Source organism: Haliaeetus leucocephalus, unplaced genomic scaffold (genome assembly GCF_000737465.1).
Source record: "Haliaeetus leucocephalus isolate CR32 unplaced genomic scaffold, Haliaeetus_leucocephalus-4.0 Scaffold741, whole genome shotgun sequence".
Lineage (NCBI taxonomy): Eukaryota > Metazoa > Chordata > Aves > Accipitriformes > Accipitridae > Haliaeetus > Haliaeetus leucocephalus.
Window position 1 is genome coordinate 5,655,423 of NW_010973177.1, and position 17,622 is coordinate 5,673,044.

General features: G+C 56.1%; 1 protein-coding gene across 3 annotated transcripts in view; it reads right to left on the minus strand.

Moving 5' to 3' along the window:
- Positions 1–17,622, minus strand: part of DYSF (dysferlin) — a 100,241-nt gene that overhangs the window by 64,353 nt on the left and 18,266 nt on the right. For all 3 annotated transcript variants that reach the window (XM_010580810.1, XM_010580809.1, XM_010580808.1), the window contains exons 22-31: positions 13,955–14,147; positions 13,292–13,447; positions 12,140–12,271; positions 11,516–11,682; positions 10,803–10,917; positions 10,564–10,669; positions 9,769–9,911; positions 8,523–8,696; positions 2,171–2,264; positions 1,745–1,822 (exon numbers count right to left, since the gene is read on the minus strand). In XM_010580810.1, coding sequence (XP_010579112.1) covers positions 1,745–1,822; positions 2,171–2,264; positions 8,523–8,696; positions 9,769–9,911; positions 10,564–10,669; positions 10,803–10,917; positions 11,516–11,682; positions 12,140–12,271; positions 13,292–13,447; positions 13,955–14,147 — 1,358 coding nt within the window. The remainder of the gene's footprint in view (positions 1–1,744; positions 1,823–2,170; positions 2,265–8,522; positions 8,697–9,768; positions 9,912–10,563; positions 10,670–10,802; positions 10,918–11,515; positions 11,683–12,139; positions 12,272–13,291; positions 13,448–13,954; positions 14,148–17,622) is intronic.

Sequence of the window (17,622 nt, forward strand, 5' to 3'; positions counted from 1 at the left end):
GTGACAGCCTTGGAGGGATGCTGGATGGCTCCTGCCCACGGGCATCGCTGCGGAGGGGTGCGGGTGCTCTGGGGATACCTGTCCCAGGACCTGCTCACATCTCAGATGTGGTCCCCAGCCCATAGCAATGAACCGACGGGGGACTTCTTGCATTGCCCCAGCTCCGGCTCTGACTCAGAGGTAGTCAGCAACGTCCCCCATGTCCTGCTTCCCCACCTCAAAATGACACTCCGAAGCATTAACGGGTGTGGGCAAAGGCAGCTTTGGTCACAAGCACCAAAGAGCCGCGGGGCCGCCTGGCTGGGATGGCCCAGCCCATGGGGAAGAGAATGTGGGACCCTCCAGCTGCCGGGGGGGCTGGTCCCTGCTGGGGTCAAATGCGAAGAACCATTCCTGGCACGTTCCCCCACCTCTGCAGCCATGCTTCAGCCTCTGCTGCAAACAAAATGATCCTAAAACCAAACCACCTACACCCAAGCACCCTTCAGCACCAAAAGATAACAGAGCTGCCTAACAGATAAAGTGACATGTCTTATTCCGACTTGATTTCCTACGCCAGAAAACGTGATCTCAGCACGGGATGTCCCGACCACATCAGCTCAAGTCCGGCAGTTTCAGAAGCGCCTGAAGCTGTGCTGGGGATGTGGCGAGCAGCAGGACATGGAAAGCTCCTTGCTCAAAGCCCAGGACACCCTTTTCTCCACCTGGGACCACACTTTTTTCCATGAAGGGGCATTTTTTACAGTCTGACCTGAAGGATGCCCAGTTCAGGCATTGGCTTCATCAAGGAAACCCTCCAGACGTTGCCTCCCAGCTCCCTTGCAAAGTTTCCAGGATGGAGAGCAGAGGAGCAGCAGCTCAATTTAACGTTCAGTCGTGAAAACAAATACAAACCCTTTTACAGATTTGCCACTGTTAGGTATTTTCCTTTCCAACCATATTTTCAATCAATTCTTTCATTCCTAATAAACGGGGTCTCCCTTCTTCAGCCTTGATCCCTTCCCAAACTGTAGGACAAATCCCCCCCACAAATCCCAAACCCAGGAGACCTGCCACCACCTCGCAAGGGTGGGCAAGGGGCTGGCCAGGATTCAACCAGCTGGGAGCAAGCTGGATGCTAGATGCTGAGGGCACATAAATCTGACCAGAAACTTCATGAGGATGCCAGAGACGAAGGTGTCTGTCTGCTCCGAGGTCCTAATTACATCCTTGCACCCTTTTTAATTTTCCTGAGCGCATCTCATGGAGGTTTCTGCCCTGTGCTCCATCCTCTGTCCTCCCTGCAATCCCCCAGCTCGCACGCTGTGCAGGGGGGCAGCTCGAGGCAACGTGCCACGGTAAACATCCCTGCCCTCCGCTCTGTTTATATTTGTCATGTCCCTGAGCTGTCTGCTACCCGGCCTTGCCACTGGCTTTCAGCGTCACCTCGGGTCGGGGAGAAGGAGCTATTAGCAAAGCAAACAGCTCTGACTCACAGCTGACCTGGGTAACTTGTGGTTTCTGGTTGGTTTCTCACATAAGAGTTCTTGAAACTCTGATTTTTTTGCTGATGGGAAATCAAGCTACCAGGCTGGTTGCCTAGGGAAAGCCTCATGCCGCTGCCTTTTCTTGTTTGGCTGCCAAACACCCCTCATTTCACATCAATAAATACCCCAAAATTTGCTTTACAGACCCACTACTCCCCAGCATTCATTACAGCAGTAATTACAAGCACAAACAAGTGGACGTGAGCATGTGGGCTTACCTGAAAAGCTGTCCTTGTCCATTGCAATCAGATCCCGTGCTTGGTACATGTAGCAGCGGAGGTGGTATCTGTTCCCATCTGCACGGAGGAATGAGAAACAGTTAAGAGCTGAGGCCAGGGATGGGTGCAGGGCACAGGGTGAATAGCTGGGTTTTTAACCCGCCCCAGGCTCCTGTCTGAGGGCAGCTTGGCTTAATCCTTCCCGTGGCTTCCCAAGAGAGCACGGAGCCCTGAGCATGTCGATGTTCCCAGGGGCACAAGCCGTGCCCCATCCTTGCCCACCCCCCCTTTCCATCCACCTGCACTCAAGGTGGGCGAGAGGAAGAGGATGGGAAATGATCGGCTATGGGATCCCCACAGCAGAGACCCTGCGCCGGGACTCACTGCAGGGGAATTTCACCCTCCCTTCCGACCCTCAGGCCTTACAGTCAAATATGCACGAAATGGTGGGTCTGTTGACGCCAAAACTGAGGGTGGAGATGGATTTGCCATCATCGCTCTTGTCGTCTGTCACTCCCCCCTGCAAGAGAAAGCAAAGCAAGGTCCGTCATGCCGGTACGCCCTCCACAGCCGGGGCTCCCCGTGGGACAGGGTCCTCCAGGGTATCATCCATACAGGTGTCCAAGAGGATTTGGGGTTTCCAGTGCCTCCTGGCAGCCCACAGAGGGACCCTCAGGCTCTTCTGTCCCAGGAGGGCAGAGAAGACCCCAGAGGGAACAGGACAGGACAGCAAAAGCAGCCCCAGGGCCACCGACTCACACCCCCTCCCACCACCCAGCATCTCACCAGCATGGAAAAGCCTCTCCATAAAGTTCATCGTTCTTGGAGCAGTAGTTAGTAATTAAAGCAATTTCACTAAGTCCCCTTGCGAGCAAAATTAATGGAGTATAAGCTTTGTGAACAGTGATACAGACTGTGTCAAATGCAGCCAAATGCCCCATTCACTGCCCGGGGGGAGCCTCGGCCGACCTTGACCATCGCTATTCCCTCTTCTTGTGTTCGCCTGCGAGAGCCGGCCTTTTATCACCTCCTAATTGCTGCATTCGGCTTGAAATATTTAGTAGCAGGAAAAGGAGCGTAAAGGTAAGTTCCTGGAGAGTGTAAAGCTGATCTTTAAATATTTTTCAATTATCGAATGCAAGGGAGAGACAGGAGGGGTGTTCAAAGAAAAAAGGAAAAAAGAAAAGAAAAAAAAAAAAGCGGGTCCAGGATGGAGTTTCCAGATCCCGGAGACGCCTGGTCCTAAAAAACACGTCAGGAGCTTAGGTGGTCTGCAGACCCCTCCTTGCCTTTCCAGGCAGGAATCGCAATTACCGTGACATTGTCTGCAGAGGAAGCCCTGGGGTTTGCCCTGCATTTACGGCGGTGAGGTCGCGCTGAGGGTTTGCAAGGCAACCTCCAGCGCTGCCTTCCCTTCCTCGCCCCCCCTCCCCGCAGGAGCTGAATAGCTCCTCAGTTATTTTTATGACCTTTCTGCCCAGCAGACTGCCGGTCCCTCCAATCCCCCCACCCCGACCTGCGCCCACTGCCAGCCTGGGGAAGGGCAAGTGAAGGAGACCAGGAGCAGAGATTGCTCTCTGAAGCCCTCGGCAAGGGATTGGAGACCCCCCCAGTCCATCCATCACAGGGAAGGGGGGCTCCTCACACCCCAAAACACCACAGAAAGCACGCCTTGGAGAGGGCAAACTGGCAAACGCTCTTTCTCAGGACTACGATTTACCCTTTGGGGTCTCCACGCAGGATGGAGTACCCCCACCACCTCCACCCTTCGCCCCATCCCCGCGGGGTTCCCAAGGTCCGGGTCCTGCAGCAGAAGCCCGTGCACGGTAGCAGCCACTCGCCTTGGGTGCAGGAGCACTGGGGGACAGAGGCATCCTCGTCCCGGTGGCATCCCACCGCTCTGCCCCAAGCAGGACTCCTCTGCGACCGGGCTTTCCCACCAGGACCCCCCCGCTTGGTGCAGCAGGGACCACTGGGGTCCCACTTGGACCCCCCCGGTTGGTAGTTTGGGCACAAAGTTACAGCACCGGTGCCTTCCACCCTGGCCAAACCCCAATGGCACCACGTGCCCACCCTGGCTGTCATCGCCCTGGTTTAACTCACGTCCCTGGTCTTCTCCTGCCTGGGGAGCCGGTGGTTCAATCACGCTTGGTGCAGAGCCAAAGCTGGGGCGTAAGCTCCAGCAGAAAACAGGCAAGATTTTCCAGCCTGGCATGGAAAACCCAAAGCTCTCCGTCAGCCAAAGGTTTCCCTCGGCTGATTTTTGGAGGAAGACAGGAGGAAATGGGGCTTGCAGGGTGGGAGGGCTGCTCACAGCTCCAGGGCAGAGCCACTGGGCTTTCCATCAGAAACTGGAGATGGCCTCAAGCCACAGAACTCGGCTCTGGGCTTCCCAGAAATCGGACCGAGGGCAGAGAGGTGCCTGGGGGCTACACCGTGTCCTGCGGTGTTTCTCTTTCAATGACCATTGGTGAGGAGCAAGCTGCCAAATGGCAGATCCCAAAACAGCTGGGACGTGCTGTCACAGAAAGGGAAACCCAGGAACAAGGTGATGTGATGGAGGCGATGGCCAAGCCAGCAAGCCCAAGGGAAAGGAAGGATGCCCAGCTTATATAGGGGGGGATGCACAGGTGAAATACAGGCAAAAAGAGAGGAAATGAGAGGGTAGTGCTGCAGACAGTGGTGTTACACTGCCTCCGCATTTCAGGTATGGGTGGGAGCGCTAAAAGCCTTCTGCAACGCCAACTTCTTGGTCTCAAGCTCCCCGTTAGTCAGGTGGGACTCATCACGAGCAGCAATAAGCACTTTGTGGGTGTCCCCTCCCCTGTGAGGGGGATGCCATCACAGGCAACGGAGAGAGCAGGGTGGTCATGGCGAGGGCAAAGGGGGTGGCCCGGTGGACGGGATGCTTTGCCTAGGACACTTGTGGGCTCACCGTGGGTCTACTTTCCTAAGCATAGTCCTGCCCTGAGACACCCGGGGACTGCCCCAAGTCATGGGTGGCTGCATGAAGGCTCCAAGGACTGCCGAGAAAATGGCATACCAGCAAGGAAAGAGCCACGATCCTTCTGCATTGGAGAGCCCACGGCTGGGGGCAGCAGGAGAAAGCAAGTGAACCAGTGGGAAGCAACATCCGAGGCAGCTCAACCCACCCCAACAGGCACCCCAAATCCATCAAGCTAATTGTACCCAAGGCAGCCGAAACCCAGTGCCACGTGGCAGCACCACGAGCCCTCACAGCAGCATGTGGCCCTCCTTCAGGCAGCACGACCCACGCTGCCCAGCCCCGATGCTGCTCCCGGTGGGATGGGGGACTGGGGGACATCCTCCCCTCCCCGTTGTTTGGGGTCAGGGGAAGGATGGAGCATGTGTGAGCACGTGAAATGAAAGTCTCTGAGCAAAAGCCCGAGCGAGCACATGCTTAGGGAGAGCGAGCGTGCAAAAGAAATCATGCACACGTGCGCCTGCAAGCGTGCGTGGATCTGGGGGTGTTCATGATGCAGAGGGGCAGGAGCTAGGGTGCCCCGGTCATACAGCAGATCCCCCGGCTCTTCCCACTGCAGAGAGCCAAGCCGGCTGGGAACGGACTCTCACACCCCGCGGGCTCCATCCGAACAGACTCTGAGCTCACCCTGCAAAGATGCTGAGCCCCACGCACAGCCCCGGGGCTGCAGCTGCTCAGCTCTGGGGGTCAACACCGATGGAGTGGGATTTTTGAGGAAAGCCTCCACCAAGGAGCACCCAGCTCCTACAAAACCCCCCTCAGCAGCTGGGCAACCCACCGGGGCTCTCCTTTCCAGCTGCTCTCGGGTCCGGGTCACCCTGACCGAGGTGTTGGGGTTCAGCATGTCTTAATGAGAAGGATTGGATTGCTCGGTTTGGTAAGGCCAGAGCGATGCACGCTGAGCATCCCTGGGAAGAGGGAGGCCCAGAAAGGAGCACCGTCCGCACATTCCTGCATCCAAGACACATTCCTGCTGGTCATGTTTGGTATTATCTTCCTGTTGGAAACCAACCCTTTCGAATAGCTCGGGGAATTAGCACTTGGGGTGTTGGCTTGTTCTGTCTGACTTTGCACTTTAATCCTCCCTCCGCTTTGGTTTCCCTGCACCGCCATATGGCTCCTTTGCTGGACGGCAACCCGTGCCACAACCACAAAATTGCACAAATGCCTTTCGCGGAGAAGGCGGCAGATAACAGGAACGGGACGGAGCAGACAGGAGGGGCTTCGGGAGGCTCCGGCAGCCCATGGCATGCCAGTGGCAGCCCTGGCCCCAGGCCTGGGTAAAATCTGAGCTGGGGGATGCTCCAGGCTCCCTCTCCTGACAGCATCTTTATTCTGCTTTAGCATGATCGGAGCTGGCGGCAGCAGGTCAGACTCCAGCTGCTGCCCCATCCAGGTGCCCTGCTCAGCTCAGCATCCCTGACACCTCAGCCTGCGAAAGCTGCCTCCCTCTGCCTGCGTTAAAAAAGCATTAGAAATAGATACAGCGAAAAATCGGTGCCCACCCTTCCCAGCCCTCAGCACCCACTGGTATTTTCCTGTCCTCAGCACCACTTCACCCCACCACCCTGATCCCAGCTCTGCTGCGTCATTCCGACTCCCTCCTCCCGCTTGCGGCTCCAGCAGATGGAAGGGTTGACCCTGTGCAGGTCTGGAGGGTCTGGGGTTGCTGGATAGGAGATGCTATGTAAATTTAGGTATTATTTTGGGACGGAGCATCCTGGAAAAATACGTAAGTTATTCAAGTGAGAGAGGAGAGCTGGAAAGGCATGAAGCTGCAAAACCAGAAAGTATGGCCAGATCATTTATAAAGCAATCCACAGAAAACCAAGCGACCACAGAAAATGCGGCCAGTAACCCCAAAATATGAGGGCACCAAGGCGAGCCAGAATGACCTACTGCGGAGGGGAATTCGGTGAGCGAAGCCCAAAGGGCGGGCAGCCTGGTCCTGCACCCGCCGGGCTGCCGGGAGCCAGAGCCAGAGCTGGGGAAGGATTCACCTGCCACTCTCCCAGGCTGTTCCCTCCTGAGCTCTCACCCTGTGGGGACAGCATCCCCTGAAATCTCCACACCTGAAGTAAATACTACTCCTTGTCGGACAGCATCACCCTGCCCGGGCGATGGTTTAACTCCCAGGAGCAGCACGGTCCTACAGCAATGGGACATGGTGCTCCCCCAGGACCCTGGTGTCACCCAGGACACCGCTGAGGGTTTTCTTGTGTTTTGTTGACATTCAAGCAGGGAAAATTCATGGTTCAGGCCTTTGCTTGGTGTGACGGAATTGGATGTCTGCATTGGGGTCATATAGGAGCAGCAGTGACATGTAGGGCAGAGTTTGCTGGGGAAGGGGGAGAGAGAAAAGCAAGGCAAGGCACAGCAAGAAAAGGCATGGCACGGCACTGCAAAGCATGGCATGGCAAGGCAAGGCATGGCATTGCAAAGCATGGCATGGCATGGCAAGGCAAAGCAAGGCAAGGCAGAACGACTGCTTTTTTTGCTAGAATTATTTTTCAGTTAGAAAATAAGCAAAATAATAAACTGGATTTGTTACATGATAATATAATAAAAGTTATAGATGTAACTTTGGCATAAAGAAAAAGGAGAGATTTGGGAGGCTGCTAAGAACTAGGGACTGCCACACTAACTGACACGGCTAAGAAATGCTTGGAAAATAAATACGCATGGTAGGTACCACCAGGTCTAACAGGCTTTGGGGGTGGAGGGCTGGAAGGGGCAGCCCCCGGCAGCCTGGGGCGGGGGTGGGGGGTCAGCAGCATGCCAGTGACACCGGGGAACACTTAAATCAACCGGGGACCCCCTGCCACCCTGTCAGCATCACCAGGAGCGAAGCAAGCAGCGGCTCCCAGGCAAGTTGCCACATTGCCATTTTTTGCCTCTTTCCCTTTGCTTCTGCCTCTGCCCCACAGGCATGGGGAGGGGATTTTCCTCCCCCGGGTCTCCCCCACACCCCCTGGTACCCCCAGCAGACGGGTCCGTCAGCAGCCAGGCTCACAAACCCAGTTCATTTGCAGGCTAACGAAGACGAAACGAGGGCACGGCTGAGTCCCTCGGAAAACCGCACGACCGAGCAGAGACCGAGGGCAGCCCCATCAGACAGCCCCCCCCCCACCTCCCCTCGCCCCCAGAGCCAGGGAAGGGCACGGGGGGTTCCTGCACCCGTGTGCATGGACACACACCCCATGTTACAGGGTTTTCCAGCTAAATCCTCCTCGCTTGCCTCTGCTGAGATGCAGAGGGATGAAGAGTCTGGCTGAAAAATCACATCGACAGGCCCCAGGGTGAAGGGGGAGAAGCCAGGGTCCCACCAGCAGCCCTGGGGGTGGGCGGCAGCCGGGACACCCCCCCCGAGATGGGGCTGGTGTGAGCTCAGGGCTGATGCATGCAAACACCATGGAGCCGCTTGCGTCCCAAAGGGGCCGCTGGGTTCAAACGCTGGACGGAGGGAAAAGGACAGAGCGGAGAAGGAAGGGAAAAAAAGCCAAATGGGGGAAAAAAAATAAAAAGCCCTATAATAGGGGCTTTGTGCTGCTGTGGTTGGTTCTCATTTAGTTATTGGAAAAGCCAAAGGATTATGAAATCCAGTGTATTAAGAAAGCCAGAATATTAGCTCAACAAAAAGCGGTGGGTGCAGGCGGCAGATAACGAGTGGCAGATAACGAGCTTTGCTCCAGGTCCGCTCCCTGGGAAGGGACAGGCCCAACCAGGCTCCCCCTCCCAAGCGACAGTTTTTTGGGGGGAAAGGTGGGTACCTACCAGGGCCCCCTCCAAGGCGAAGACGGCGGCGGCCCCGGTGCGCTCCAGGGGCTCCATCCTGCGCCTCCAGCGGCGGCGGCGGAAGGTGTCGGTCCGGCGATACTTCAGGTGGAAGCGCCAGCCGAAAAGCGAGGCGTACTCCCAACCCTCCCCGTCCAGCTCCTCCTGCTTGTGCTGCCAGGCAGGGACATGCCGGGGCTCGGGGGGGGTTCAGTCCCACCACCCCACAGCCCCTCTGCAGGTGACGACGGCGGGACCTTGGCACAGCCAAGGGGTAAAGCCACTTGTGCATGGGGCTCTCCAGGACCAAGGTTTTGCCCACCCAAACCCGGGTCCAGCCTCTTCAAGCTGTTGCCCGCTACAGTTGTCTCACCCCGTGCCCTCCCTGTATCTCTCCAGCTTGGGATCACAGAATCATTTAGGTTGGAAAAGACCCTTAAGACCATCGAGTCCAACCGCTAACCCAACACCGCCAGGTCCACTGCTGAGGATTCAGCCCTTCATCCAGCCCCTGGGGTGAACCCCACTTGGAGAAGGGTCGCTGGGCTGCCCGTGCTGAGCACGGAGGGGGCCGCATCCTGCCCAGCCCTGTGTAGCACCAGTGCCTCCATCTTCACGGCCTGACCCCCACTTTGCCCCCACCTCTGATCCCTCCCAGGGCCACTGTGGCTCTGCCACCACTGGGAACTTCTCCCTGGGGCATCGGTCACAAGCCCACGAAGGCTTTTTCTCCCCAGAGCTGTGTCACCTCCCTGTGACAATCGCATCCCTTTGGCTAACAGGGTGGCGGGGGCTCCCCACGCTTTCCAGCCACAATTATCTAGAAAAAAGTGCTGGAAAGGGAGGCAAGTGTCTGGGGGAACTAGCAGGGGGGAGGGAAGAGTGGCAGGGCTGCGGTGGCATTTGCAGTCCAATTGCACCACCTAGAGGGAAGCAGGACCAGGACAGGGGACAGGCTGGGGACCTCTGTAAGTCCCGCTCTCCCCACTGGTGGAGGTCCCCGTCCCACCCTGCAGCCCAACCAAGCACCCCTGGAGTGGTCTCCACCCTCTGGGAGATGTTGACCCCCCCTCACCATGGTGGAAACCACAGAGGTTGCTGCCTGCTGCGGCACGGAGACCAGGGCGACCAGGCTCCGAAGCACAGCAGGTCTCTGCAGAAGGCTAAGCATCTCCACCTTTGCATGGAGAGACAGGGACACGGCCCTGACCCACTCTCACCCTCTCCTCCCTGGCCCCCATCCTACCTTTCTCACGGCTTCCATCTGCGCGAGGTCCCTCCGGCGAAGCCGTACCCAGCGCCGTCGCCGGTTGGTGTGATACATCTTCTCGGCCGGCACCCAGGCCTTAGGCTTGCGGTCCGGCGGGATGGTGATGCCATACTCCCAGCCTCGGAGAGAAGGCAACACCTGGGTGATGGCGGGAGAAGAGCCCCCCCCCACCTTGCCTCCTGTCAGGGACCTCTCTTCACACATATCTAGATTGGAACAGCTTTGATAGCAAAGGTTTGTCCAGACACAACGTGCTTTCCCAGTTTGCTGGTCCGTGCAGATAACGACCTACTCGTGCTGCTACCCGATGGGGGTGTCCCTCTGGGGATGCCCTGGTGATGGATTCATGGTGTCCCACCAGCCCTCAGCTCAGCGTCACAGCTTGGGGACTCTCCTCTCTGTCCTTCCTTCCTCAGGCAACCCCGACCCTTGTGACCATCTCAGATGCTCTCTGGCCTGATGCCTTCTGTTTCTCTTTCTCCAGAAGCCAGGTAAGGTCTTCCAGAAGAACAGCCTGGACTATCCCCAGCAGCAAGGAAAGCGCTGCCTTTGTGGCTGCGCACCCCACAGTCCCAGCCTCAGCCAGAGCGAGGGGGAGAGGGTACCCCCACCGCCTGACCCCCTTCTCCTAAAGCCAGCGGGGCAGCTCACACAGCCACGAAGGGGATGTCATCACCCCTGGTGCTGGAAGGGACCGTGGAAGGAAACACCACGATGGGCAGAGTAAAGGGGATGAAAACAGGACAGATACCCAAAACTGCTGTCTGATACCTTTCTCATCCACAGCTCTGTTGAGGTCCGTGTCCCACTCCACGTCTTCCCATTTCCAGCCCGGAGGACACTCAATCTCATCCTTATGCAGGACCTTCTCCCCGTTCTGTGGGACGCAGGGGTGTTTTCAATCAAACGATGCCCAGCAGATGCCTACATCTCCCCTGAGTCACCGGGGGGCTTCCTGCCACCGCAGCCTGGGCTGGTGCTGAGCCCCCACCTGCCCGCTCTGCCCTTACCACGTCAGTGTAGGCATCGGTCATGTGGATCCACTGGCCTCCCGGCAGCCGGACCTGGTTCTCGAACACCTCTTCCACGAAGCTCAAATGCCCGGCGTCCACATCGTGCAGCAACCTGCACCCCGGGGAGATGGACGGCATCAGGGGCTTCCCCTCCTGCACTCCCAGCCCTGCATGGGCAGCAGCACAGCCCCATTCCTCCCTCCTCTCAGGGCCAGCCATGCCACCCCAACACCCGCTTTCCACCCCAGAGGCACCAAGCAGAGCTCCCACGAGACTTCAGCAGCTCAGCTCGGGTGAAGCCCAAAACCCAGGCTGGAAATCCAATGCAAGAAGATGGCAGAGCCGTGCTGAGCATCCCCCGGTCCCCTCCCATCCCCTCAGTGCCCCGCTGGGATCCCACCTCCGAAGCTCCTCAGCATGGGGCTTGCACAGGCACCCCGGTGACCTGGGTGCTGGGGCCATCATGTCTGTGAGCGCCTGTGCAGCACCCACCACCCCAGGGACATCACCCAGCGCCGAGATGATCCATTTTTGCATTAATGCTGTTGCCTACCAAGGAGGGGGCAGGCAGACGGGGAAGCCCCATGGCACCCCAGACCTCCATGAGGCTTTCTGGGTGACCTTGCCACCAGCTTAGCATCTGCTAAGGTTTTGGGGATGCCCAGGACAGCCCACCTAGGCTCTGCCCTTTGCAGAAAACCCTCACTCACGTCTTCTCCGGGCAGATGAACCAGTCCCCAGCCCAGGTCCAGCCCGTGGAGGGGCGGAAGCTGTCCTTGGGCAGCTTGATCTTGCCAGTGACATCTGAGTATTTGGGGTAGGTCAGGCCAGTTGTGCCCCAGTTCCCCACCAGCGCCAGCTTCGTCTGGTTCTCATACTGGGGGAGCAAAAGCAGAGAGGGTTTTGCATCAGAGGCTCAAAATCCATGAATAATCCTTTTGAAATCCCATGAATAATCCCTTCCTTCCTGGAGAGCCCCATCCTGAGGACAGACCTCCTGGGAAGAGCCTAACTCCCCCACCAGTCCGCCACCCCCATGGGCACCCCCGGATTTTTGCTCCCCCCCCACCCCGAAGTAGGTGGAAGGAGACGTGAAGTGAAAATGCGGCTTTATGGCTCATTACCAACCTTCTCCCCAGGCTTTCAGGCTGGATGCTGGTGGAAACAGCTCTTTCTCCTCACAGTTGGTAGGGGCTGATGTGACCCCCCCGCTCCCCCCACCTATGCCCCCACCCCTGGTCCAGCCCACCCCCACCCCTCCGTGGTGGAGCTGCTGCCCACACCAGAGAGGAAAATAAAAAAACCCTTTAGGGTGGTGGCTGCGAGATGCTCACGGTTTCAGCAAAGACAGAGAGCTTCCCCTCGGCGTACTGGTTGAACTCCTTCTCATCCACCGACAGCCCGAACCAGAGCTGGACCCGGATCTGGGCTGGGATCCTGGGACCCATCGCCTCCTCCTGGGGGTACTGCCAAAGGCAGAGCCCCATTAATACCCCCCCGGAGGATATTAATGGGGGATGCTCAGGATGGGAGGCTGGGGGTGGTGGGTCCGAAGCCCCCGTAGCCCTGGCCGGGGAGGCAGGGGGGGAGGTGGGACATGGAGCATCCCCGGGAAGTGGGGGGACATCGACAGCGTGCAGAGCACTTTGGTGATGACCTTGAGGAGCTTCAAAGCCCTGGTGGTCAGGGCTTCTGCGTCTCGGTGAGACACCCTTCAGGGCTAGGACATCAAACCCAGCCAACATACTTCAGCAAAAATAGAAAGAATAAACAGGGAGATGTCTCACTGCCCTTTTTTCTCTCTCTCAGTCATTTTTTTTTCCCCTTCAAGTGATGCTAGTTTTCCATCCAGAGCTAAAGTACAGAAAAAACCAATATATTTTGGTTCATCTTTTGCTGCCAGCTGGGCTTGGGGTTTTGGGGTTTATTCAGTTTATTTTATTTCATTTTATTTTTTTAGAGCTTGTTCAGCACTGATTGTCTGCTCCCAAGCTGGCACGCAGCGAAAGGCCAAAGAAATATCATTTGAGATGTGAGAAGCTCGCTAAGTGCCTGGCAAAGGAGGCCACAGCTTAAATTTCCTGGGGTGGCAGAGGGTCAGGAATTTTGAAAAACATAAAATAACATTTTAAAAAAGTAAAAAATAAAATATATTTTTTAAAAAGGCACCATCTGGGCCAAAGTGCACCCATCTTCACTTCCCTGGAACTTGCAGAAAATGTGAAGATATTCATGGGAATCTGCTGCAGATCCATGTAAGAAGGGCTGAACTCCACTAGAAGAACAACCAGGTTCTCACCATGCAGGAACCAGCTTCAACAGGGTCAAAACTGGGGCTGGAGGTCTCTGGAGCCCCAGGTGCTCATGGGTTAACATTGTATTGGGATTTCAGGTTTCCCTGCTTGATTTTCTCCCTCTTTTTTCTTTAGGAGAAAACGTTTTAAAAATAAACATCACGCGTGCGCATACATCCAAAGCCAAGGTACCTTCAGGAAGATGGTCTGCAGCTTCCCGCAGTTCTTGCCGCAGCAGCTGGAGATGCTCCTGGAGAAGAGGACCTCGTGGGCTGGCACGCGGGCATACGCAACGCGTTTGTCTCCCTGCAGCATCCAGATCACTATATCGGGCAGGCTGTTTTGGGGCTGGAAAACACAAAAGCTGTAGCGTCAGACCGGGAAGGGGTGCGCCGAACTAGCGCATCAGCCGCAGAGGGATGCGGGAGGCTGGAGAGCAGCCATGCCCCGAGTCCCGCTGCCAGCCCAAGCCCACGGAGCGAGACCAGTCAACCCAAATCCCATCTCGGCAGCTCCAGATCCCGCCTTGGTCTGGCCAGGGCAGAACAGCTTTAGTTGAGGGTTTACTGGCCGTGCTGTAAAGCTCTGCCATGAACGAGGCTAAACCTCAACAGCCGGGTGCTAAACCTGGCACCTTCCTAACTTGGTTCACGTCACGGCGGGGGGAACGCGGGTCCAACCCTTGCACAGGGGGACCGGGACTCTGCCTGAAGTCTCTGCTTCCCACCCCACCACCGGGCGAGCGCTCACAGCCATTGCACCAAAACAGCACCGTGATGGCGAGCTTGGGAAAAACGAGATTTTCCCGCCCCTCAAGGTGAAAAGCAGCTCCTGCCACCATCGTGGCAGCGTTACCTCCTCTGCCATGGCCTTCAGCCTGGAGAGCCAGTCCTCTGCCTGCTCCAGGGCTGCCGACAGGCTCGAATCCTCGTGCTTGAGCTTCAGGGCTGCCTTCACTATCTGCTCCAGGTTGGTGCTGCGAAACCGGTACATGTTCTGGTCCAGGTGGGTGCTGGCCGGCTTCCCCAAGACATCGGGCAGGGTCAGGCTGCGGGGACAGGCAGAGACGCAGCGTTAGCAGCTCACTCAGCCTCTCTTGGGGGTTTTGCTGCCTTTTTTTAAATCTTTTTTTCTCCTTTTCAGCAAGTTTCCGAAGGATTAACAAGCCACCGAAGATACGTTTGGGGAACACGGCAATGCCAAGAGCAAAGGAGCTTCAAACCGCACATGCAGCCCCCACGCATCACCCACAGCAGCCAGGATGGGGCCCTGGCTGAGCCGAGCACACCGCACACGAGCACACACACACATTTTAATATAAATTGATTCAAGCTGCTGGACAAATGTTTCAGGAGTCCGGGAGGATCTTCACTGCACTGAGCCATTTAGAGGTTTTCCTGTAAAATGCAGTGGTTTACGGTGCTGCTGTTATAAATGCTCTTCTCGCTCCCAGCTGCAGCGTCCCCCCCTCGGGCTGGGACTGGGCTCCATCAGCCCCATTTTCATTGCATGATAAATAAGAAGGACGACATCTCTTGCCCAGATATGCTCATCGAGACATGCCAGGGACAGACGTGCACCATGGTACCTGCCCAGGATGGGGTCAGTGCAGGTTGTCCCAGGTTAATAACCTGGTCTGGCCAAATCTGCAAATTAAATATCTACTTTCTGCATAAAGTCAAAGTCACAGGAGGCTTAAGGAGGGACGGACGGTAGAAATGGGGGTGGTGAAATTTAGTTCTTTCATTTCTCTTAAAGAGAATTGGGTTTACTCTTATCTCCAAAGGGAGCCGAAGTGCTGTGGGTGTTGCTAATTAGCCCAACCATTCAGTAGCATCCTGTGCAAGGAGCTAAATTAAAAGACTGTGTTGGGGCTGCAGCCCCAAGCCCTCCATGGTTAGACTGACTGCACTCCATGAACTCAGTTTTGTGTGTCCACGCTTCGTTTGTGTATTTATTACGAGGGAGCTGCTAATGAGCTAACCTCCCACTCGTTTGCCGTGGCTTCCATTGCCACTGGTGCACGGGAAGGACAGAGCTCACCCACCAAGCAAACACCACTTTGTAGCAGAAACTAGGATGTACTTCAATATCCTTGCAGGAACAGGAAAAAAAAAAAAAAAAACTGAATATACCCACTGCAGTTGAATTTCATTTCAGAAAGATAAACTATAAAACTACACAAAAAAAGGAGGAAATGTGTTAAAGAGCTGTGGAAAGGAGCAGCGGAAAGGGTTAAATCCTACAGGCAGCATGGAAACGGTTTGAAGATATCTTGTTCCTGGAGGTATGTGCCGCATGTCGAAGACCTGTAACACCTACAACGGTTAAATGAAGTTAAATTTTGCTCAAATGGGAAAATGGAAAAGATCACAGACTCCACCAAATGAAATGTAAAAATACCGTGAAGTAGTTAAAAAAAAAAAAGGCAAAAAGATGGAAGAGCCCCCACTAAAAGCATAAAACCCAAAAAACTGTCCCTATTCAGGTGGATAACCAACACGAGGAACGTGTACTGGTGAGCCAGAGCTGGAAGCAGCATTTTTCATAGCAAAAAAAGCTGGGAGCCAGGACGACATTGGGGCAGGGTCCATCCCACCTTGGCAGCCGGGAGGAGAGGACTGGGAGGAAATCAGACAAGCAGCAAATCATTTGCAATTCAGGTAGGGAACAGCTGGACGGTTGGGTGGGATCTGTAGCTTTTTGCTTAATATTATTAATATTGCTTAATATGACTAATGTGCTTTATTAATATGATTAGAGGACTGGAAGAAGGAACATGATGGCAACCTCAAAGAGTCCCGGGAGGATCTCAGGGAACCCGACATCAGCAAGTCTGAGTTGCATCCGACAAATTAGCAGAAACCACAACTAAGACGAGAAGAGCAGGGAGGTAGACAACCTGGACCCGAGAGCTCCCCTGCGGAGGGATGCTCTGCCACTCTGGACCAAGAGGATGGTCATCTCCTGGGCAAAGAGCTGGTTATAAGGCAGGTGGCAAAAGATGGGAGCATTGAGTTTGTCCGCAGTGATGGGTGCTGCGCTGGCTGTTACCACTCCAGGCACGGATTATTAGGAGAAAGCTAAAGGGCTGAACTGAGACCATCACTGGGCCAGCACATAAACGCCCGGTGCATCCTCATGTGAACATCGTGCTTCCAGCTGGGGAAAGATACGACAGAATTGGACAAAGTACGGGGAAGACCAAAAGGATGATCCAAAACATGGACCCTCTTCTGCAGCAGGGTCTCTCTGGCCACCCCCTGCCCATTTTGCCATGCTCCCAGCTCTGGCAGGGAACGGTGGAGGGGTCAATTCACAGGCAGCTCTCTTCTGAGCTCCAGCACAGAGCAATGCTCGTGCCACGGGAGACAGGGCCAGGAGCAGAAGGACAAATCCCACCCGTCAGGTCAGCACTGCTGCTCACCAGCACAAAGGAGCTGGAGGAGCCGCCTGGGTCTGGCCGCAGTTCAACATTTTGGGGACTGGGGTTTGCTACGACTCATCTTTCCCTGACTTTGTCCATTTGTATGCTACTTCCAATTCTTTTCTTTTCCAGAGTGGGGCCGTCTTCCCTCTCTTCACACGAAGGTCTGGAAAAGACATGGGCAAGGCGATGCCGGCAGCACGTCACTATTTTCCTACTGGGAACAGGAGATGGGGAGGTCTGGACCCGGAGGAGGATGGGGAAGCACTGGAGAGCGGCAGGGGGCTGTTCCCATCCCTCCAAAATCCCGACGGAAGGACCTCTGTCCTGGCTGAGCACGCAGACCAGGCTTTGGCAGCATCATGGGGGGACCCGCAGACAGGTCCAGCTGCACGGCTCAGCTCGTCCCCTCCCCGGGCAGAGAGCATGGAGAGAGTGCAAAACCCCCCCAAAAAGCCATCGGGGCTGTTCCAGCTGCCCCCACCGTGGGTACCACCCTCGCCAGCCAGCCCCAGTCCCCACGCCAAGCCCTCGCAGAGACGGAGGAGCCACATCCCGCAGGAGCCGAGCACGGAGCGGGGCCAGGAGCCAGCGGGAACCACGGGCTTGGCACATCCCGTGGCCACATTTTTCCCCTCCCGGTTAATTGAATTTGTTTTGGAGGGCGCAGCATCTCTGGAAAACCCAAAGCTGTGGCTCATCCCTCAGGTCCCGTCCCGCGTGCCCAGGAGCAGGGATGGCTCTGACCTTTCCAGCAGAGCCAGCGTGTCGGGGGGGTGAATCACATCTCCTTTAAGAAGCTCAAAAGCAAATAAATAGGGAGGTTGTAAGTATGTGCGTGTGTTTTCTTAAGCGTGTCCTCCAGGAGGTCTGCGGAGCAGGGTCAGCTCGTTCAAGGTCTCCTTGCCCAAAAGAAGGAGGTGTCTGTTCCCACACGGGTGTCACGGAAGGGTCCAGAGATGCTGCACCCCCACGCCTGCTGCACCCCAGCACCTCCATGACCTCTCCTGGGGCCTTTCAAAGAGCAGGGGGGACAGAAAGGGGGACCTAGGGCTTGGCAACAAGCTCAGCACCATCTCCCCAACCTTTGGTGACT